Raw genomic sequence first — 21,702 nt, 5'->3', positions numbered from 1 at the left:
CCATTTACCTCTTTTTTTTTTTTTTTAGCAGGGTAGGGATGCTTTTAAAGAAATGGGGAGAGTACAGGAAGATTAGAATCGAAAATCTCTAATTCCTAGAATCACAATTTTAGCCACTAAATTAAAGTCTCATGGTCACCACCATTTACATCTAAACTCCTAAAAAAAATGGGGGAAAAAAAACCCTCGTTGACACTCATTAGGAGAATTAAGAAAAAGAAAAGAAGAGACACCCTTCATTTATATCAATATCAGTCCTCTGAGCTTTTAGAATAATGTAAAACATGTCAAATCCTATTAATACAAATCCTCAATTCCACCAAAAACAAAAGTGGAAGCCTGTGCACGTCTACAAAATATCAAGCAATAAAATTACATACATACTTTTTTTTTCTTTTCGTGTATAAATAAGAAGGTCATAGCCACAAAAAAAAAAATAGAGAGAAGGTAATAGCCACTGCATTTAAGTGGATATTTTAGGGAAAAATTACTCAAAGAAAAAAATAAAAGTGATATATAAACACACTAGTACAATATTTCTGGCTGATGGAGGTGCTGCTCCGGCTCAAAAATTGACCTCCCCACTTTCTCGCTAGAGCTAGAGAAGAAAACTTAATAAATCAAACGCCAAGGCTCTTCATATTCTTGTTGGAGTAAATAGCACTAACCTCCCTTGAGAATTATCAAGATAATTACAGAGGACTTGTACTCTAAAATTTATTTATGTTGCAACTACATTAAATTCTCTCGTTTAAAGTTGTATGTCAAGTTAAAAAAACTTTTCATAGTCAGGAATATTGTCAAAAGTTTATATGAATTTTCGAACTACTTTGTTAAGAGTAATGGAGAAAACATATTTACAAAATAGTAAAAGAAGAGCCATTTTCTGACCAAAAAAAATATCAAACGAGAGTTAATGTAATTCGATAAAATTAAGAAAGGAGGTTTGTGCTGTCAAGATAATTCCAAGAAGAGGTTAGTGTAATTTACCAATCTTTTCCCAGTTAGAAAAATCATGCTTGAGCTTTTGCAGGGAGCAAGTGGGTTCGGTCGTGATGGGAGTTGGATGACATGCATGCTCGGACATTGAACATATTCTTTGCTTGTTTACCAGTTGGTAAAACCTTCTTGAAACTCCTCCTTTTCTTCCCTTTCTTCGATTCCTCAGCCACGGGCAGTTGCTGTAGGACAACGGGAGAAATGAAAAACATATACAATTGTATTGACTAAAAAATATATGTTTTGTTTTAGCAAAGAAGAAAGAAATTAGTTTTGATGCGTGCTTATACCAAAATATAGTTTCATGATCTACATGTAAAGCAATTTAATTAATTTTCAGACAAGAGTACATGTACCGATAAGAGTTATCAACACCTTATCAAATTCTGATCCTATTTCACATTGACAATTGATTGTTCTTTGATAATGGGAATCAATGAAAATCTATGAGACTCAGAGGAGTTAACATTGTAAGTTTCGAATTATTCATCTAAATGGCAATACATTGTTAAAGAATTCATAGTCATAAATACAAAGAATTTATTATAATTGATCTCAAGTCACAAGGAAGGAAAAAAATCTTCATAAGCTGCATGGCTACATGCCAATATGAAGAATACCTTCGACGGGACGGAATCATCATCGGTTGGAGCCACATCTGTTAAATGATCATCCACTCCTGCATTGCACGTTTTCTAGTTACTCTAATTTTACAGACTATTTTGAAATATCAAAACGGAATGATCAGAATTCGCAAGACAAATGTATTCATGGCTAACCTTCATCTTTGTTGTCTTTTGTTTTATCTACAAAGTACACTCTGAAACTTGGTGAGCCTGGAAAGAAGAGATCATCCTCATGATTTCTGATCATTCTTCCATCATCATCAACGTCGTCGTCGTCGTCGTGATCATCATCCTCATGATCTTCGACCTCTTCCACTTTTTTAACATCTCCATCCATGACACGTTCAACCTTGGCCTCATCTTTGGCCAATGGTTCAATTGATCTTCCTTCATTTTCTTCCAAATTACCCTTTTCTCTTGAGATATCCTCCTCAGAACATACATCTTTCTTGCCGGCGTCCTCTTTTTCGGAGTCTTCTTTCGTCAGTCTGTCTGGTGATCCCCCTTTTGAGCCCTCAGACGTGACACAGCTACCGGTTTCATCATGTAAAAATGAGTCTTTCCCGGTCTTGTTACATAAATCCTGTTTTGTTGAACCACTTTGATCTTCTTCCTTATCTGCCAATAGCAATTCTTTCTTCGAAGGCGTGGTGCCTTTAAATGCCTGGGAATGTCTTCGTTTCTTGAATTCCTCAAACCGGTGGAGGAAGAGAGGCCGTGCCTTAACCGGCGTAACAGCGCCATTGTCACCCAATGTTGAAGCACCACAGCCCATTATTTTGTTTTAGGTGTCTTATAGGGGATCATAGGAGCCAAAATGAAGGGCAAAAAACTAAGGAAGATGGATGTATAGAAGACAAAAAATGTGTAATGAGAGAAATGAGAGAAGGGATCCAATAGTTTTTACTTGGAAATAAACCTTAAGTTTAGAGGCCCTGCGCCTTTTAAGGATGAAAATTTTAGTTGCTAAATCTTGGGATGGGAAATGGTGAGAATTCCCAAAGACGAAGCAGCCTCTACTTGAAGATTGAATCGTCGCCTCTTATATTGCAGTTATAATGGATTATATTATTAGCTGTCCTTATGGATATACTTGTAATTTAAATTCACTTGCTTTTTTACACTTGGGAGGTTAAGAAAGAGCAGGAATCCCATCTTGTTTCAAGGGTAAATTAATCTCGCTATCTCTACGTTAAGAAGAAAAGACTCTTTGTGGTTATCAAGAAAATATATTTGAAGGTGAGGATAAAAAGAAGGAAATTATGTCAACGTCTGCAATTTAAGTTCTAACATAAAAATATAATAAATCAATAAGTAAAATACTATAAACGAAGGTGACAAACATAAGTTGAATTAAAATAATTTTAAAGCACTTGGAAGGTGCTAGATACGTCTTTTAATTATCGTTTCTCCTCAAATCACGTAAACTTAGCGCTTACGCTCTAAGGTGCTAGAAATGTGTTCATGCAAATAAAAATGATGCAAATGTTTATGGGCTACTCCTATTCCTCAGTCATGTTTTTGGTTTTGGCCAAAATTGAATTACTTCAATTTAGGCCACTAGTGCATCCTTTTATTATTGGGATAATTTCAGAAACCTCCCCTGAGGTTTTGACAATTTCACTCAGCCTCCTTAATTTTAGAAAATTACATTAACCTCCCTTCCTTTTACTAATTTAGTAACACAATCCAGACCCAATAGACCAAAACTATCTTCAAATATCCTAATATACCGCAAAATTATATAGTCTATACAGAAAAGGGAAAGCAAAAATTTTTACTCATCAGTTCTTCACCTTGCGTGAAAACTAGAATCTTACCAAATTGATCATGACGTTACCAAACTGATGAAGCAAACTTGATCAACTTTGGTAGTCCTAATTTTGATTCCTAAATTCCACCAATTTTTGCAGCCCCAAAATCCCTAATTTTTGCCTCTTTCACCACAAATCAACTATAAACCAAGATACCACCACCTTATATGCTTCTAAAAGCTTACTTACAACCTCATATCACCTCAATTCTACAACCAATCCTGTATTCGTGAATTTTGCACTCCAAACTATGAACCAAATGCGTATAACCTACCTAATAAAAAAAAAAAAGCTAGACCTCAACTACTTATACCAACACTAAGAGCAACCCTAACCTCCAACCATGCCTAGAAATAGAGAGCCACCAGTCTGTAGGCAAACCAACAGCTAAAAATTGCAAATAAAAAAAACACCTACATGGAGACGTTAATATTTTTGTGCACAGTAAACATAATAACATACCATCATCCATCCTTCCAGCAATCAACTTCAAAATTTTTTTTCTTTATCACTATCATCTTCTTCATCTACATCTTGCTTAAAAAAGGAAATCCGCTTGCTCAATTTGTGAATTTGGCAATTTCAGTTCTCTATTATGAGTGAAGGATAATAAGAATTGAAAAAACTAATGGGGCTAATAGTATAATAAAAAAAAGAGAAAATAAGATTGGAAATAAACACTGTTCTGTTAGGTTTGCATGGTGGTGTAGTTGGTGGCAGGGAAGCAATGGTGACTGGTAGTGTGGAATTATGGGAAAAATGTGATAAGAGATAGAAGAGAACAGGAGAGAAAAAGAAATAAGGAAATAGGGATTGGTGGTTGAGTCATGAACAAAGAGGAAGAAGTGTTGTAGGTTTGTAGCGGCAATTTTTCCTTTTCGTTAGGATTTGTTTTTTATATGGTGTGAATTACCTGTCAAACCAAGGACATTGTAGTCATTTTACTGCTCCAAAGGAGGTCAATGTAATTTTCTAAACCTGGAGGGAGCTGAGTGAAATTGTCAAAAACCTCAAGGGGGGTTTCTGAAATTAACCCTTTATTATTTCATAGATCAAGAATGGTGAGAACATCTTTCTCTGGTATGATAATTGGCACCCTAGAGGACCTTTGTTAACAGCCTATGGTTCTGAAATAGCAAGACAGTTTGGAAGCGAGCTGCAGGCTAGAGTCTCAACTATTATAGAAAATGGTGATTGGATGATTCCATATTGAGAATTTTGTACAACTCCTCCCATTTAGACAATCCTTGAATGCTGACATCCAAGACTCAGTAAGGTGGTTGGCTAGTAAGACTGGTACCTTTTCTGTTCAATCTGCAGTTGAATCGTTAAAACTTCAATCTGTTGAAGTTCCCTGGCACCACCTTTTATCAAATGAACTATGATCTCAACTATCAAATGAACATGACATGAGAGTATTATTATTGTATTTTCTCCATATAGTATTTTTTTTTCATTCATCTCAAATTATAGTCCACTTTCTAATTAAATAATAAAGTTAGTTTTTAAATTCTCTAAAATGCCCTTATTTAATGTACTTTTTATCTATTAGTATTCACATTTATGGAAAAAAATAAATCTCCAAAAGGGACTGGTGTATAAATCATGCACGGACTAATTTCTAAAGTTTAACTCATGTTACCTTCAACAAAATTATACCACGGAGTGCTTTCACTTTATTTATATTATTGAGATAGAGATAGACAAACCTATTCGATGAGGAAGGGGTTGAATTAGATGGTGAAATGAGAGAGGTTGTAAATAAAAAGTTTTAAATTTAAATTCTTCCACTTAAAAAAAAAAAAAGAAAACTATGAGTCGATGTTGTGCTCTCAAAAGAATTAATTTGCTTTTCTATTCAAATATAACACGCTAAGTTGCTTAGGTGATTTTCTTAGAAAATTGGCTTAATTTCTTGTATACAAGTTTCTTGTTTTGTATAGAAATAATTAGTTTCTTAATTATTTAGATACTTAAAATAGTAGCTAAAGAATTTTCTATTTCTATCAATTTAGAAATTAGAAATTATTTCTTATTCTGTATAAGTTTAGTAATTAGCCATAAATTTTTTTCCTATTATTACTTAGGTGTTGGTCAAATAAGGTTACATATAAATAAGTGGGTGTCAGTATACTACAAGGGGACAAACAAGGGAATACATGTTGCATTATACATACAAGGGGTGAGAAAGGGTTCTTGAGAGGTGAGAGAAATTATAGAAAAATTGAATTTGGGTTCAAGTTACACTCTTGTATGGGTTTTATTCTCTCATAATAAAAATTAAAGAACATATTTTCTCTCCATTGATGTAGATTTAGTGATAGAGGCGAATCACGTTAAATCTTGTGTGTCGTTTGTTTTTAATGCTTGTGATTTGGTTGATATTAAATTATTGTGTACTTAATATCTCAATAGTTATTTGTTTTGCACTTGAATTGCAATAGATTCAATTCTCAAAGGTAAAGATGAACTAAATTTTAAGCAATAAGCTGTGTTTTATTACTCAAAACTATACCATGAAAACGAATAAGCTCCAAATATCCCTTACCAAATAAAAAACTATATCTTATATCCACCAGAACAATAAAATCACTTTACCAATCAAAACAGTAACTAATAACCATATGCAACCAATCAAAACCTTTTGACTCTCCTCAACAATCAAGATAGAGTAAAAACTTTACCACTTGAGGCAACGAATAACAAGTGGACTAAAGAAAAATCACATCTTGTAACCAACCGATTCAATTAGTATAAAGGAAAGCAAGAGCAAACCCATAAAATCAAATGAGTGTTTGGATATAAGATTATCTGGAAAAAATTATTAGGAATGATACTATAGCACTTTTGTGATATGATACATGTGAGATAAAAAAATAATTAGAATTTAAAATGCAAGGGCAAGTTATACTTTACCCTCCTATGATTTAGTATTTTTTTACATAACCCCCCCTCATGATTTGGATTAGAGTGTCAAAGTGACAGAAATGATCATTCGTAACGGAGTCACCTAAAATGTCAAAAATAATCTTATGTAAGGTTGAAAATTATTTATTAACCAAGTGGGGTTATGTGTATATTTTGAAAATCATAAGGAAGTTATATGGTAAAATATTAAACCATAAGCGGTTATATGGTAAAACATAAAAATCATACGGGGTTAGTGTGTCATGTATTTATAAGGGTAATTTCGACATTTTTAAAAGTTACATTACGAATGATTATTTCCGTCACTTTGACATCCAAACCATGAGAGGGTTATGTATAACTTTTGAAACCTTAGGAGGCTACATAAAAAATACTAAACCAGAGGGGGGTAAAGTATAATTTGCCCAAAATGCAAGTAGGATAATGTTTGCCAAATTTTTTTCTCAAGTTAAACTATCCAAACAGACCTACGTACGAGTTGCTGTGCTGCTCCAACGAAAGAGCGAGCACATTACAAAGGGAAGAAAACCATTGGATTTGTGTTATATGTATCAGAGAAGTAGCTGTAGATTTTAATGCATAATCATAATGTACAAGTGGCCAAAACTAGAGGTTCGCTTGTTACTGCAAGAAAAGTTGTCCTACAGATACATTGTACATAAGCCAAAACTCATTCAACCAATAATTCAGGAACAGTTTTGGCAAAATAATGGTTGGAACTTGGACGAGTTCCACAAAATTAGTAATTGATAATATCACATTCTATCGAAGCTCAAAAGTCATTAGCTTGTTCAAAAAAAGCTACTGTAATGTCAGAATTCGAGTTTTAGAATAACACCAAGCATCTTAAATAACATACAGTTCAGGTCATTACACTTCCACTCATGGTTGCCGCTGAATTTTGTTAGTAATTGGACTAAAATTTCAAGAACTTGGAAGATTCAAATGCGCGTGCTGCTTAGTCATATGATGACTCTTCTGCATGCTTCTATAGTTACTATCCAAGTCTTTTTCAATCTTTTAGCTCCCATCATATATCATCTAACTATATATGTTATTTAACATACAGAGATGGAGCGAAAGCACCAAGGAACAAAGAAAAATTATTACATTTACCTCCGAACGCCAAACACCAACACTTTGCGCAGCCACAATGGAGGATAAATGTTACGCCAAATTGCATATTGCTCTGGCTTTCCTTCAATTCAACCGAATGTAAAAGGGTAAGAAGCCAATTTGTGCAGCAATTGGGATCGACAGCAACGAAGAGAGGAAGAAGAGGAGGCAGCAGGAGAGGAAGTGGTGAGAGGGACTAAGTCCCTACTCTCTTTGGATTATAGGTTGGGGGTTTGAACCCCACTTACAGTGAAAAAAATTCAAAAAAGGTGTTAAAGCACTCTTTTTGGTTTAGTTAGGTCTATATATCTGTCAATCCCTTTCACAGCTTCTTTAGGCTCCCGTTCTTATAGAATATGATATATTAGATTATGCAAATGTTATCATTGCCCGAAAAAAAAAAAGGAGAGGAATCGGTGGCAATTTTTTTTTTTTTTATCCCACCAAATGAATTAATGTGCTGATAAACCATTAAACAAACAAACAGCTTAGATGAATGGTCAAGATGCCATACGCAAGGATGCTTTTATTATAGTAAGATAAGATATAAATTTCGTTATATAATTGTGACCAATTAATCCTTCAAGGACCATATACACCTACAAAACTAGCGGTCGAGGATCCTATGTATAACTTCCCCAAGAATTCTTGTACTTCGCTAATCAAGTTATTTGTATACTGTGCGGTCAAGTTCACTGTTGCCTCAACAATGCCCAAGTCGCCATTGATCCTTTGCCCAACAGACGAAGTTGTCTGAAAAGTGTGCCGATTTAAAATGGTCACAGCTGCAAAAAAATCCCCTGAAATGGTTCTTTTAATGTTATCTGGGCTCCCTGGAAGATTGACCAATATTTCTGAGGAGCCAGCCTTTGGACCTCTCACCCAGTATCTTCGAACTCTCGATGCAATATATTCGTCAATCAGAACGTATGCACCACACTTGCTTACAGCAACTCCAAGTGGTCCAGACAGTCCATTTAGCAACAATGACAACGTTTTAGTCCTTACATCATATTTGTATAACTTTCCTGAAGTGTCATTGCTCTGGATGATCGTGGAAAGATTCCTGCAAAATAATCAATTTTGCCCAGTCTTATTAGGCATGTCAATCTCCAAGAACGCTTAAATAATTTGATGATATTGGAATTTTCAACGAACCTGGACAAAAATATTGCGCCAGCATCTGTGAAGTAAACGATTTGATTAGCTTGGTCGATGTCTAATGCATTTGGAAATACAAAAGTGGTGCCATTGAATCCAGTTGCTAGCGGAGTTGCAAGCCCTCCACCAGGCGAAACCACTAGGAAGCCGAATTTGAAGTCAAGAACATATAATTCACCGGTTTTGAAGCTAAAACCGAGGCCCAGTGGCCTTCCACATGTTGATGCAGCTGAGCTATTGGCACCATCACATAGTTGCTTGGTCCTGAATCCTAATTAGAAGAAAATTTTAAGGAAAACACATTCTTGTCTGGTGAATTAGGTAGAAACCCGTCAAAGAAAAAGGAAGATTTTCAATTGTTTTGAAGAAAAATAACCATTCATTACATGATCAATTCTGTTACTAATTTTACATTTAATTTTGGCAATGGAAAAATTTTGGACCAAACGAGGAGAGGCAACAGCCGTAATGAGAGATCTAGCTAAAATGAGAAGGCTATCAAGCGATAGCAATTGGAGGAACAGAAAAGAAAGAAGAATGACAATAATGAGAAGGGGAAATGTGGAGAAAAGAAAAATAGCCGAATTACTTTGTACTCCCCTGAGATTTTGTTAATTATCACGTGACGTTTCTAACGGTTCAAAATATTCAAGTGAAATTGTTAGAAACCTCAAGAGAGGTTTCTGAAATGATCCCTTTGTGAAATCCGGCTACCATTACTGAAACGGAACTTGTCAGGCCCCACACTGGTTAAAATCCAACACAGTACTGACTTCTTTGGTTTGATAGTTTAATGAGACATTGGTGTGAATCGTTGAAATTCAGGTTGTTGGTCCAATTTTGACTTCTGCAAAAGCTAATAGAGTAGTTGGCTTGTCAACGCCACATTTTGTGACCATATGTTAATTTGGAGAGCTAGCGAGCTCAGTTGCAAGAAAGTTTGAGCACATACCTGATACCTCAAGAATGAGGCCGTGATAAAATAAAGATTGATATCTCAAAAAAAAAAAAAAAAAAAAAGAGAGAGCTCAAATTAATGTATTCTAAAAAAGTAATGTTTATTTTGTGAATGTTATCTACTGTATGCACATTGAGTATGACAAAATTATTCTTTTGCCTCCATCACCAGTAAATCTAATACATTAATGCCTATTTCTTTTTTTTGATGTGTGATTTCTAATTCCAGGTAGAACATTCTTCTCCATAGAGGAGATGTGCTGCTTTTCACATGAAATGAAACAGGGTAGAAGAATTTGCACTTGCCCATTGGTCCCTCAAATTTCACAACAGACAAGCACTAATTTGTTCTCCTCCTTAAATAGTACATAGTGGCAGCGAAAGCAACCCTGCGAACTGGGCAGACAAAGGAATTCTAAGAGCAATTTTGTATTAAAAACAAGTTGAATGGGAAGCATGTGGAATCCTGGTTTTAAGCCCCTTCTTTACATCAGATTCTTCAGAAAAGGTGATAAGTATATGCTTTGCTTGCTTCTTCCCCAACCTCTCTTTCATTATCGTAATCTAATTCTATGTAACATGCTGCTTTAATTTTCTATACGAAAGCTTAAGATTCGAATGCCTCTTAGTCCTGATCACTTACAATAAACCTACTGTCTCAGTTGACTTTCAAGATCTAGCAGCCTCTTTTTTGGCAACAAATCTGAAGATTAATTATTATATAGCTGTTGTACTTTCTTTTGGGATACTTCCTGGAAGATTTTTAACAAATATATATATATATATATATATGTATACAGCAGGAAACTTGGATTTTTTTTTTTAAAAAAAATTGAAGTAGCCTCATGGTACAAAGACATCGGATCTGGGGTCTCACCGGTCCCTTTTAGGGTAAAATGTGTCTTCAGACACAAAAGATTTTTCAACTATATTATTTTGCTTACATCATAAACACGTTTTACACTAATATTTTATATTCTCAACCACATTTTTATCTTCGATATATTAAATAATAAAAAATATTATACTCCGTAATTATTTTAAATAATATTTAAATAGTACTTTATCCAAACATGTCATTTCAAATTCTTTTACTCCTTACTCCAATTTATTTACATTTTACTCCAATTTGTTTACATCTTAACTAAATTTTTTACATCCTTCTCCAACTTGTTTAGTCTATAGGGACGAACTGGTTTGAAATGGAACTTGTGAGCCCCATCCCCCCCCCCCCCCCCCCCCCCCAAAAAAAAAAAAAGGTAGAAGGGAACAATCAATAAAGTCTGATCTTTATGTCGGAAAACATTTTCTTCCAAGCTATTTTTCCCTTTTTGAACCATGAGCAAATTTGCAGCTGCAATGACTTCTTGAGCCAAAATTTTGGTCCTCTTGATTTCTATTAGGAGGAAACTGCTGCAGTTTGCACGTGTTTTTGAGCACTTTCAGTTTCTTTCCTAAGAGGCGTACGTCCTAAAAGCCTGTGTTAGTACGCCAATTTTCTCATTCTTTTTGGATTTGCGGCTGCCTAATTAAAGACGTTCAACTTTCACTTTTCCATTGTCAAAAAACATACAAAAGAACCCAAAAGAAAGGCTAAAGATCAACACAAGATGAAGAGGAACTAGATTCAAAGTGAGATGAAGCCAATAAATAAAGGAAATTATACAATGGGGCTACTAGTTTCTTCGTAATCACACTGACTAGAGGAGACCTCAGTTAGAACACTTGGATCAGAGAAGAAAGAACTGGAGGACGAGGTTGAAGCTACTTCACTCAAGTTGCCAATAGTGAAATTTTCGAATCTATGCTGGTCCATTCTCACATTTTGCTCGGCTATATTCTTATAATTCTTGCAAACCTGCACAGTTTCATCTACAGCTTTGGTGCTTCCTTTCTTCAAAAATATATGGCATAGAACCCAATTGCCCAATTGGACCGAAGAACTCTGCAAAACATTAAAAAGTAACCAAAAAAAAAATTAAACAAATGATTAACGGATCAAGAACACAATTATCTGGCAAAGAACATATTCCACGCATTGAGTGAAATCATAATGTGTAGTAGTTCCTAAGCCATGTGGAGACTCTAAGGCACTATAGAGAATCATATTCGGGTTCCACTGATACTAGTAATTGGTTTAATTAACTGTTGTACACTTACATATGTATATGTACGTTGACTTATTTAATAGATAATCTGCAATACCAAAAGAGATGAGTTGTCTATTTATAATACTCATTTGTACGTAACATAGAGTGATTCACTTTGATAATTCAATACTTAATGATCTGTGACATAACTTGTCCGACCTCTTACTTTATTTTATGCTCCAATGCTAAAGAAGCACGTAGAACTAGAATATATCTATATTACTTATGAGGTTCTCTTTTCTTTTTTCCTTTTCCATTCAAGTGGTCCTCAGAACTTGAATATATCTATATTCAATCTCATCCATAATCCTTTTAAGAGTTTACCTGAGAAGATTTTGCAGTTTGTTGCGAGCAGCAGGCTGTTTTTCCTGTGAGGATAAGGCGATATTCATGCATGATCCAATCCGTTCTGGAGCCATGCGGAGACTTCCCTTTGTGGAATACCAATGTTTTCCTTAACCCCAGCAGCGGTTTTCTCCTGGAAGACACAATTTGTTTGTCTACACCAGTGGCCTTCCAGTAGCCAGTATCAGTAGCTCTATTCGTCCTGTTACCGTTAGGGTACTTGGCTTCCTTGTTGCTGAAGAAATATCTGTCTTGCTCCAAATCACCTATACAAATATCATGCAGGTCAAGAAAATCAGCAAATTTATATACCCGCAGCAAGTTTTTGATACCATACCAATCTTTCCCTTCCCAAGTTAAATCAAATAATACTACTACTTTGACTTGGATAGATAGTATTATCGTTTTTACGAGAATTGCTGCAGCATTAAAATGTGAATTATGACAAATACCATTTCCCATCTATAAGCCGGGCAGCTTAATACATTTTGTAGCACTAGTAAGGGCAAGACTTTGTGCCCACGTTCGACTGACATTCTTGACAGTCCATTTGTTTTTCCATAATTTAAGATGAGGTTGTATTTCAAATCAGCTTAATCATGGTAAACAAGAAAATTGAAAAGGTTATGGTAAGAGTTCAAAGTGAGCACTGAGTTCTCGAGGTAATTACCCGGCAAATCCCAGGGATCATGCTTGCAGACATTGATCTCAGGAATGATTGAAGCAGGCAAAGGACAAGAAAATGTTTTACGCAGCAAATATTGGAAGACAATCTCTTCATCGGTTGGTTGAAATCGAAAACCAGGAGGCAGCCTGATTACTCCATCCTTGACAAAATTCAGACAGCCCATATCCTCAATTAATCCCAGAGTACTGAGACAGAGACAGAGACACAAAGGAAGAGAGCTCTGGGAAGATGTTGATGATGAGGAGGCTGTGCTTGATAGGTTAAAAGTCATGGCTCTTTATAGTGCAATGGACTAGGACATAAAGGTGATGGTATGGATACTTGGGAAGCTTCAAATTTAAGAAAGAAGGATCGTATAATCCTTTTTCTTTTCTACTGTCTAATGGTCCATGAAGATCAAAATGCTTGGTTGCTTACCCTTTTTTTCCCTCCACGAACAAAGCTGACTAGGAGTTTAATAAAATACTACTACTACTGGTAAAGAAAGATAGAAAGGTCAGCTAACATGGTTGTGTTTCTTACTATAATTTATGATTGTGAACAACTTTCAAATTAAAATTACGTGTCATGAATTCAAGAGTAAAAATATATATATTATTAACATATATAAAATTAATCCGTAACATCAATCTAATTAATTTCAATCTAAAACCAAAAAAATGAGCAACTATTAGCAAGATTTTAATTACCCCTTGTGCATATGAACATGAGTCAATATGACGTAATATTATGTAGAGATTTTAAATGATAATATCCATACTGTCATGTCAGTAGTGACTTAAATGGATCCATAGAGGCTTGGATCTAGAAAATAAGTTGTTTTGTTGCATCGTAAAATTAAAATTATACGTGAATAATTTTAAATGCCTATTGATTTTTCTTTAATGTTTAAATTATTTGTGAGAGCAAAGGACTTCTTCATTTTCTGTTGATACTTTTTTTTTTTTTTTTTTTTTAACTTTTCAGCATGTGACTTGGATAAAAATATCCCTATTCGTAATTGAATTTATGACCACTCCTTTTTATATAAAATTATAAAAAAAAATAAAAAAAATATGAGCTATTTTGATAGTCAGGAGTGTCATTAACTCATTATGGAGTTCTAGTAACATTTACCATATTGTAAAATCAAACTTACGTAGAAGAAGAAGATTTGTGTGTTTTCTTTTCTTTTTTTTTTTTTTGGCCCTTTTTGGTTTTCTACGAGGAAGAGATTTAAACTGACAATAGACTCCATATTTTTCTATTTCGTCCGATTCTCTTTCGTATTCTTATATCAGTCAGAGTTCCAAAGTGGTAATTGTCATCATGAGCAAAGAATTACGTAGCAAAGAAAGAAACTTTATCCTGTTACGGAGTAATATCGTAGACAAGATAATATATTTTCTACTTTGGCTGAAGACAACAAAGATATACAGACGATGATTGGCAACTGGAAAAGAGAGCAAAAATGCTTTCAATTTTCTTAGGCGGTAAACTTCACTGATTCCTTTGGAGAAAATAAAAAATCTACAAATGATTCCATTTCTAGAGAACGAAGAAAAAAGAGAAACGTGATGAAATAGATTCCCACTTCCCCGTGCATAAGTAAAACAACTGGCAGTGAATCATTATATTCCTCACATAATCATTTTGTTTGCATCGTGTTCATAATTGATAATCCAATCCATTATCTTTTGTTCCATGACTGAATTAGCAGCCAAAAAAATTTTCTTCTAGTAACATTTTAGAACAAAGAAACAGGATAAATATGCTGGATAAAACCATTTTCAACTCTACAGCTAAATTAGAAAATTTCAACTAGCATTTAAAATTTGGGTTTTTTTTTAACAAGCGCTCAATGTGTACTTGTCAGCACATCTACGTGACATCTAACCTACCGTTTAAATACACATAATAACAATAATTATCATCGCTTGTATTTATATATTTTTTCTAAGTACAATTATATATTATCCTCCCTCGCATTTATACCCTTTTCCTAACTAACTTTACCTTTTCAAAAATTTACACCCGAAATATGTTTTAACGAGTGCCAATTAGACATTCGTTGGACAGACCCTTCAAAATTTCACCGAAGTTGGCCTCCTACGATTTCATTATTTTTCCCTCCGCACTCTGCTGTTAGCTTTATTATAGTTTAACATGTTTGCATTATATGGTTTTGACAATCTTTTGAACTAAATTAATTGTTTGCTTTGAAATATGGATATCTGACATAGAAAGGTCGTCGATCCACCTCTATCATAAGGTGACATTTTAAAAGATTGAAATAGCGGATGTCTTTCTTTTAGCTGATTTTGAAAAAATATGCATAGTTTGGTTTGAAAGTAGGAAAAAGCTATCTGCTTTCACATAAAAGTGAAGCCCTCGAAAAGATAAGGGTTGAAGATCAAAGCCGATTGACCCATATGGGATAGCATAGGTGCCTTCCTTCGTTCAGAAGGTGCTGCTTTTGTTGTTCCATATACAGATGGTGGTAAAGTCATAAAGGTAGCTCATGAACGAAAAGCAGCAAAATCTGCATGCATTCTTGCAATCCCTTTGCATTAATTTCTTTAGTTAAATGCTCCTCTTTCCCTACCATTGAAGGCAATTAGAGGGCTTGATCTCATTTTCTTAGTAGAAGATCAAAAGATCCAGAGCTGTGAAATTTGGTCTGCATATAGGAAAAATTACCAACTTGGAATTGCTAAAATGCAGAGCAACAAAGATCATGTCGGGATCAATCAAAGTCTTTCGATAAAATATGAGGAATTATTACAATTATTTTTAATTAATAAAACAACATAACACTGTTTGTATTTTGCCCAACCATCCAATCCCCTCACGATGCTTTTCTTGGTAGATGACCGTTTTGGTTGATTGACCCTAATTCATGAACTATGTTAATTTCTAACTCACATATATTGAAAGATTTATGATATTCCCTAACGTGCATTTTCTTCTTTAGAAGTTATTTTGAGAGATTTCGTGATTTTGGAATAACCACTGAAAAATAAAAAATTCTCAATGTTTGTTCAACTAGTCCAAAGAAAAGAAAAAAAAAAAGTTTTCCAAGGCTCCACCTTCGGAAGGAATGACATGTACAGGCAGCTTCTGTGTTTGGCTAAGCGGATATTAACCAAAACTAGTAGCCACTGGAATATAACAGCCGTAGAAAATTAGCATGCTAGGTTCATTATGGAGGGATTTTTATTTGGTTTAAGGGAAATTCAAACCATGCAGGAAAAAAATGGGAAAAATGGGAGGTTTAAGAGTTAAATATATTAATTTTTACTTTTTCAAAAAATTCTAAACTTTATAATAAAAACGAAATACTAAGCTCTTATGCATTAGGCATTATACAAGATGAGGAAATACTAATCTTCAGTGTCATGTACACTAACTGTATAATCAACTCAAGTTTTTGCTCGTAATTGTACATCTTTTGATATGAATATAATCAAATTATTGTTTCAAAAAAATATAATAAAAAATGAAAAAAAAAGAAGAATTTGAGATTCGAACAAAAATCTCATTATTGCTTAAGTAATCTTTTTACAAACCAAATTTTGGCTTTGTTTGTATTTTCCATTTTTTGAAAAACAAGTTTTTTATATACAATGTTACAATAATATACAAACAAAAACAACTCCAAAAATATCATATTCATACAATATATTAAAAATAACTCCAAATATACAAAAAAAAATTAAAAAATAAAATCTACACTATCTTTTTCTTCCATCTATCATCATCACCATTACCCCCACCCATCATCTTCCTCCTCTTCCTCTTTTCTCCTCTTTCCTCTCCCTCCCTCTTCCTTCTCCCTCTCTTTCTTCCTCCTCTCTTTTCTTCCCCTTCCCCTCCCCTTCCCTACCACATCCCACCTCCTCCCCTTTAGCCTACCAAAGGCCGCGATCTGGTCTCGACGAGGCCAGATCGGGAAGGGGAAGAAAGGGGAGGGGCAGGGTGTGGTGTGGTGAGAAAGGGAAGGGAAAGGGAAGGATGGGAGGAGAGAGAGGGAGGAGGAGGAAGAGGGACGGGAAGAAGAGAGGAGGAGGGAGAGAGAGAGGGCGGTGGCCATGGTGGGTAGTGGTAGCAGGTGGAGTGTTAAATTTTAAAAATTATCTTAAAAATTTTTCAAAAATATCACTAAAAATATTTACAATAAAAATTTTTTATATACATTATTACAATAAAATATTTTAAAAACGCGTCTAAAAATAACTAATCTAAATGGAGCCTTTGTAATTGGCATTACCCGGCATAAATTGTTTAGGCTGGATGGAAACGAAGCATAAAGTGTTGTTTTGTGGACTTGGCCTAATCGTATCGAAATGCTTGTGCAGACCTGAAAGCTTGGGTTGACTGTAGCACAACAGGTGACAGAAAGGGCCCAAACTTTCCAGTTTACTAGGGGTTGTTAATTTAATAACGTTTGTGTTTCATGTTTTCCAATATTATATGTGTTTTTTTCAGAAAAAAATATTATATGTGTTTAAAACTTTATGAACAGAAACCCAAAAAAAAAATTTGTTTTTGGTAGAAGTATAAACAAAAAACATTTCTGACACTGAGGGCAGTTTATAAAATACCAAAAAAGTCGTTTTTACTTGTTCTTGAAACAAATACTTGTGTCCTTAAAAAAAAAAAACAAATACTTGAGCAGAGTGAGGTGCAAATTTTGAATTTCACGGTCCCGGTTTTATTTCTTCTCTCCCCCCTCTAATCTTCATCGTCAATAATAAACTGGCCAACCAAGAAAGGCAAAAGCCAAGAAGTGAAGGATGATAGGGAATGCCAAAGAGCAAGACCTTTGTTTTATACCGAGCTATATTCCATTCTTTGTGAGTTTCCTCAATATTACATGAATTACATATAAAATAAGGTCAACTCCAATCCTACATTATTAACCTTGTGTCAATTCTAATCTTGTTGCACATTTTTGTCTATTCGCAATCAATTCCAATATGTAAAAATTGCACCCTACTTTTTACCAAAGAGCAATATCCCTCTACTAGCACATACCCTTATCATATACGATTCCACATTATACACAAATCATGTAAGTTCATCACAAACAAATTTCTAAATCTCACTTGGTTAATGTCTTGTGAGTTCAGTTATATTGGCAACAACTAATTTATCCTAAAAAGAGGGGATCTTGTATTTTGTACCCTAAGAGCACCAAAATAAAAGGTGGAATCTCGCTTACACTTCCATTTTTTGTATCACCTAACTCATCTCTCCCCCGAATAAAAGGTGGGGTTAAGGTATATTTTCTCCGCAACAAAATGTACACAAAATTGAAGAAAATGCAAATGTACGAGTTCATCTTTAAAGCAACTGAAAATTATGATATGTCTAAACAATAAATATCAATGTAAAATTTCTAAAATTAAGAAGATGGTCGTCATTTAATTTATATATGTTGTGCAGATTGTATGTTGTTTAAAGTGGGATTTTTTTGTTCGAAGGATTTGAAGTAGGATTTACCACAAATATATTTGTCTAACTAATCTATCTTAAGTGAACTACTAATGGTAAGGTCCGCATATGCTAGTCGGCCCAGGTCAATGGGCTAAAGTCAGACCGTACCCCCATGTAGCCTAATACAGCTATCGCTAGTTTAGACGGCCTGTTGGCTGTTACTCAGAATTGTCTTCGTCTGGGGTTTAAGAAGGGGTCTAAGAAGGGCAATCTCAGACTTCTAAATCCCTGAGCTCAGTTGCTGAAAGAAGAAAAAGAAAAGTCACAAGTAGCGGAGTTCAAGTTCTCTTTTGCTGATGGATACTTCAAGGGTCAACTCCACTGAATTGGAGCAGTTTCTGAGTGTAAGTTCTCAATAAGGATCTCTTTTTCTTGGTGTATTCATTTTTTTTTTCAAATTCTTCTGTTCTCGATCTCTAATTTGCTTGTTCTTTTTGTTTTCTAGTTTGCGTTTGAATAAATGGGTTTTTCGGAATTTTTTTCTCCTCATGAAAGATGGAAATTCTAATCGTCAATGTTTTAGTTTGCGTTGTTTTGTTTTTCTGTTGTTTTGCTGTTGATTCTTGAACATTTGAATATCTTCCTAAATGAGCATTTTTTTTTAATATTTTGCTTGTGGTGGGTTAGCATAAAATTTTTGATCGTGTGATGGTCATGAATGTCAATGAAGATAGATGGGTTTGATTTTTTATTTTTTAACTTTTGTTGCGAGGATAGCTACATTGATATTTTCACTTGCTTCTTGTTACCTTAGAAAAATAATAGGTGCCAATATTGTTATATTAAAAAAATAATAGCTACATTAATTTATGTGATGAGACTGGTAGCCAAAGATGATTATTACATAGGTAGTAGGATTATAGGAAATTCTATTCAGGGATGGAATTCGTGGGGTTTCATTGAAGAACTATGATTTCTGGTGATCTTGGAGAGCTAATTCCACTTTAAAGAAGAAGGTAGTTTAATTTTTGTTTCTGTTAAATTTTATTACGAGATAAAAGAGGCAGAAAAGGTGATGCTGTACATTGAACAAGTTATTAAATTCAAACATTGGTTTTGGAAATTAGATTTCCTTAAACCTTTTTAAGGAAAAATCATTGATCTTGCAAAGGTTGGATGCTTTCCTTATAATGGCTCCATAATTGGTTGATTGGCTAATATGTCCAACAGAGTAAACATGTTTTAAGCACGCAAAAGAAAAATCTATATGTTATGCAAGATAAAGCTTAAGTTGCCCTTTTTAAAGTACAAAGCTGAACTTCAGATTCTAAAGGATCTGCAATGGCTAGTTAAAACGCAAGTATTTCTTTCCATTTTATTCATTCTTGGTCATAGAGATGAGTTAGAATTTATCTTGAAACTGGTAGAGATGGCTATTGGTCTGAAGTAAAATGTGGCAAACATATTCGTTTGGAAACTTACTAGTAGTTTTTCTGCCTAAAGGAGTATAATTCTCAGCAATTGGTGCTTTTTTTTACTGTACTTGTATATGCAGTTAGATGCAAAGTTAGATGAATACTTGGAGGACTACCCCAAAGGAGCGAGGAATAGCTTGAATACTTTTTCTGGGCCCTTTGTGTTTGGGAGAGAGAAATTATATAGAAAAGAAAAGCGTTTGAAAGGAAGCTTTTTTCTTGTTTGGGAATTGCAAAAGGAAAAGCAAAATAGTGAACAGAGTAGGCTTTTATTTTTTCTGCCCTTGTGGAAAGAAATGGGAAAAAAAAAAAAAAGAAGAAATTTTAGTTGATGAAAGCATATAATAGCTAAAATCTTATTAATCAGTTCAACTGTCCTAACAGAACAGAAGGGATATACAACACATAAAATTGCAGAAGTTTATGAAGTAAGAAAGCAAGTTTTATTCTTTCTAAATCCCCAACCAAAATTAATGGGCTGTTCTTTTGTTTTGTTTACTTTCCTACTAGAACTCTCTTTTTTCTGTACTTGGTTTAAGTTCCAAAGAGTGGGTTAGATATTTCTTGATTATGATGTGTCTCTATTCTGAACTATTGTCTTTTGGAAACGGTTCTAGTTTGCAATTATTGGGATGAAGATGGTTTTGAGATGACAAAGATACAAGAGCTTGTCCTGGAGGTATCTTATTGAGGAATGGTTGGAGAAATGTAACTAGATGGGTAGGTATTTATTCTCTTAACCATCCTCGGACGGAGTGCAGTAGGATCAGGATGATAGGGGAAATTTGCCTCAGGATTGAATGATAATTATGGATCCCTTGACAAATCCATGGAATGGATCTATATGAAGAAACCCGTTGCAGCTATAAGTTGTTAATGAGATGGTCGTCATCTGGCAAAACACATGATTATGTCCTTGTACATACCTGTCAAAACTGAAGTTACACAAGGGACAGAAAAATGTACGAATCTGTGCTTTTGGTGAACTAGTGTCAGGTTTTATGTCTGTACAAGTTTTCCTGCTGAGCTATGTGATATACCTTGAATTTTCCTTATTCTTTAGTGAGCATAACCTGATTGAAATATTAATGTCAGATCTTTTTGTTTCTATAGATATTTAATGTTAATCATGTAATACTGCAGAAAGAGAAGGAAAAAGCCATGGCTAATGAAATAGTTGCAAAGCTTACTCACATATGCTGGGACAAATGCATTACCAGTACTCCTGGAAGCAAGTTTAGCTCTAGCGAAACCACTTGTCTCACAAACTGTGCTCAGCGCTACATGGATATGAGCATGATAATAATGAAGCGCTTCCAATCCATGCACTAAAGATTAGATTGGCATCTTAATGGTATTGGAGGATGGTGCTTTCCCTTTATTAAAGAAAAATTTCTGTCAGTTCTGTTTTCTAATCCTCCTTGTAAGCAGCAGGATATTGTTCATAGCATATGCTGCTACTTTTGACCAGTAAATGCCGATTATTTAACTTTAATACCTTTTCAGTTCTTTGCTTACTGTATTTGAGTTTACTCCTGTTTGCAGTTGGTTTAAATCGTGAAAGTTATTAATTACATTTTCTGGTTGTTGGCGAGCTAATTACTTGCGTATTCTCGGTTTGACTAAGCAGCTTCAAGAAATTCTTATTGGACATTCGAAATTTCGAATACCTCGTGCCTTCTCACTTCATAGAACTAGCACTATAAAAAGGCAAGGAGCATGGCTCGCTTTTCTTTCATGCAATAGGCTAAGGGTGCAAGACGTAATCTTGTCTTGCAAAGATGTGGTGATCAGTCCGCAAGTCATACTCCCTCCAGTACTCATTCAAACAGCAACAGCTGCGTGCTGCCATAATTCATGCAGTAATTGGGGGACTGTTTTAGGTGATGACAAGCACCAAACTGTGTAATTACGAGCATTCTTGAGCATCCAAAGTTCCAAACTATTTGAACAGAAGAAAAGATGTGAAATTTGGAAAGCTTGCTTTAAATCCTGGTGTCCACATTTCAGTTCGACAACCTCCTA

General features: G+C 34.6%; 4 protein-coding genes across 4 annotated transcripts; 1 reads left to right on the top strand and 3 right to left on the bottom strand.

Annotated features, from left to right (window-relative positions):
* Positions 1 to 974: 974 nt before the first annotated feature.
* On the bottom strand, positions 975 to 2,500 carry LOC113740683 (uncharacterized). The gene is made up of 3 exons (XM_027268218.2): positions 1,779 to 2,500; positions 1,620 to 1,678; positions 975 to 1,181 (listed from the first exon to the last, which is right to left on the bottom strand). Exons 1-3 carry the CDS (start codon positions 2,398 to 2,400, stop codon positions 1,014 to 1,016), a joined length of 849 nt encoding a protein of 282 aa, XP_027124019.1. The 5' UTR covers positions 2,401 to 2,500; the 3' UTR covers positions 975 to 1,013.
* Positions 2,501 to 8,065: 5,565 nt separating this feature from the next.
* LOC113740682 (protein STRICTOSIDINE SYNTHASE-LIKE 12-like) lies at positions 8,066 to 9,911 on the bottom strand. The gene is made up of 3 exons (XM_072046428.1): positions 9,908 to 9,911; positions 8,642 to 8,915; positions 8,066 to 8,549 (listed from the first exon to the last, which is right to left on the bottom strand). The coding sequence occupies exons 1-3, from the start codon at positions 9,909 to 9,911 to the stop codon at positions 8,066 to 8,068; spliced, it is 762 nt and encodes a 253-aa protein (XP_071902529.1).
* A 1,284-nt stretch (positions 9,912 to 11,195) lies between these two features.
* On the bottom strand, positions 11,196 to 13,070 carry LOC113741627 (NAC domain-containing protein 83). The gene is made up of 3 exons (XM_027269205.2): positions 12,767 to 13,070; positions 12,076 to 12,362; positions 11,196 to 11,546 (listed from the first exon to the last, which is right to left on the bottom strand). Exons 1-3 carry the CDS (start codon positions 13,053 to 13,055, stop codon positions 11,262 to 11,264), a joined length of 861 nt encoding a protein of 286 aa, XP_027125006.2. The 5' UTR covers positions 13,056 to 13,070; the 3' UTR covers positions 11,196 to 11,261.
* Positions 13,071 to 18,368: 5,298 nt separating this feature from the next.
* LOC113741596 (mitochondrial import inner membrane translocase subunit TIM8) lies at positions 18,369 to 21,172 on the top strand. Its single transcript, XM_027269158.2, has 2 exons — positions 18,369 to 18,606; positions 20,821 to 21,172. The coding sequence occupies exons 1-2, from the start codon at positions 18,559 to 18,561 to the stop codon at positions 21,007 to 21,009; spliced, it is 237 nt and encodes a 78-aa protein (XP_027124959.1). The 5' UTR covers positions 18,369 to 18,558; the 3' UTR covers positions 21,010 to 21,172.
* Positions 21,173 to 21,702: the final 530 nt, after the last annotated feature.

This window comes from Coffea arabica, chromosome 4e (assembly GCF_036785885.1).
Source record: "Coffea arabica cultivar ET-39 chromosome 4e, Coffea Arabica ET-39 HiFi, whole genome shotgun sequence".
NCBI lineage: Eukaryota > Viridiplantae > Streptophyta > Magnoliopsida > Gentianales > Rubiaceae > Coffea > Coffea arabica.
Note: the sequence above shows the minus strand (reverse complement) of the source record. Positions and strands in the feature narration are given on the sequence as shown.

What these genes read in the sequence shown, in the direction of transcription:
- LOC113740683 (XM_027268218.2), bottom strand. Translation starts at nt 2,400, where the DNA reads ATGGGCTGTGGTGCTTCAACATTGGGTGACAATGGCGCTGTTACGCCG. An exon ending in AAAAGACAACAAAGATGAAG is followed by an intron (nt 1,679 to 1,778) that starts GTTAGCCATGAA and finishes CGTGCAATGCAG; the next exon opens with GAGTGGATGATCATTTAACA. An exon ending in ATGATTCCGTCCCGTCGAAG is followed by an intron (nt 1,182 to 1,619) that starts GTATTCTTCATA and finishes GTTGTCCTACAG; the next exon opens with CAACTGCCCGTGGCTGAGGA.
- LOC113740682 (XM_072046428.1), bottom strand. An exon ending in GGCGCAATATTTTTGTCCAG is followed by an intron (nt 8,550 to 8,641) that starts GTTCGTTGAAAA and finishes ATTATTTTGCAG; the next exon opens with GAATCTTTCCACGATCATCC.
- LOC113741627 (XM_027269205.2), bottom strand. Translation starts at nt 13,055, where the DNA reads ATGACTTTTAACCTATCAAGCACAGCCTCCTCATCATCAACATCTTCC. An exon ending in TGATCCCTGGGATTTGCCGG is followed by an intron (nt 12,363 to 12,766) that starts GTAATTACCTCG and finishes ATATTTGTATAG; the next exon opens with GTGATTTGGAGCAAGACAGA. An exon ending in AAACTGCAAAATCTTCTCAG is followed by an intron (nt 11,547 to 12,075) that starts GTAAACTCTTAA and finishes AATGTTTTGCAG; the next exon opens with AGTTCTTCGGTCCAATTGGG.
- LOC113741596 (XM_027269158.2), top strand. Translation starts at nt 18,559, where the DNA reads ATGGATACTTCAAGGGTCAACTCCACTGAATTGGAGCAGTTTCTGAGT. An exon ending in AATTGGAGCAGTTTCTGAGT is followed by an intron (nt 18,607 to 20,820) that starts GTAAGTTCTCAA and finishes GTAATACTGCAG; the next exon opens with AAAGAGAAGGAAAAAGCCAT.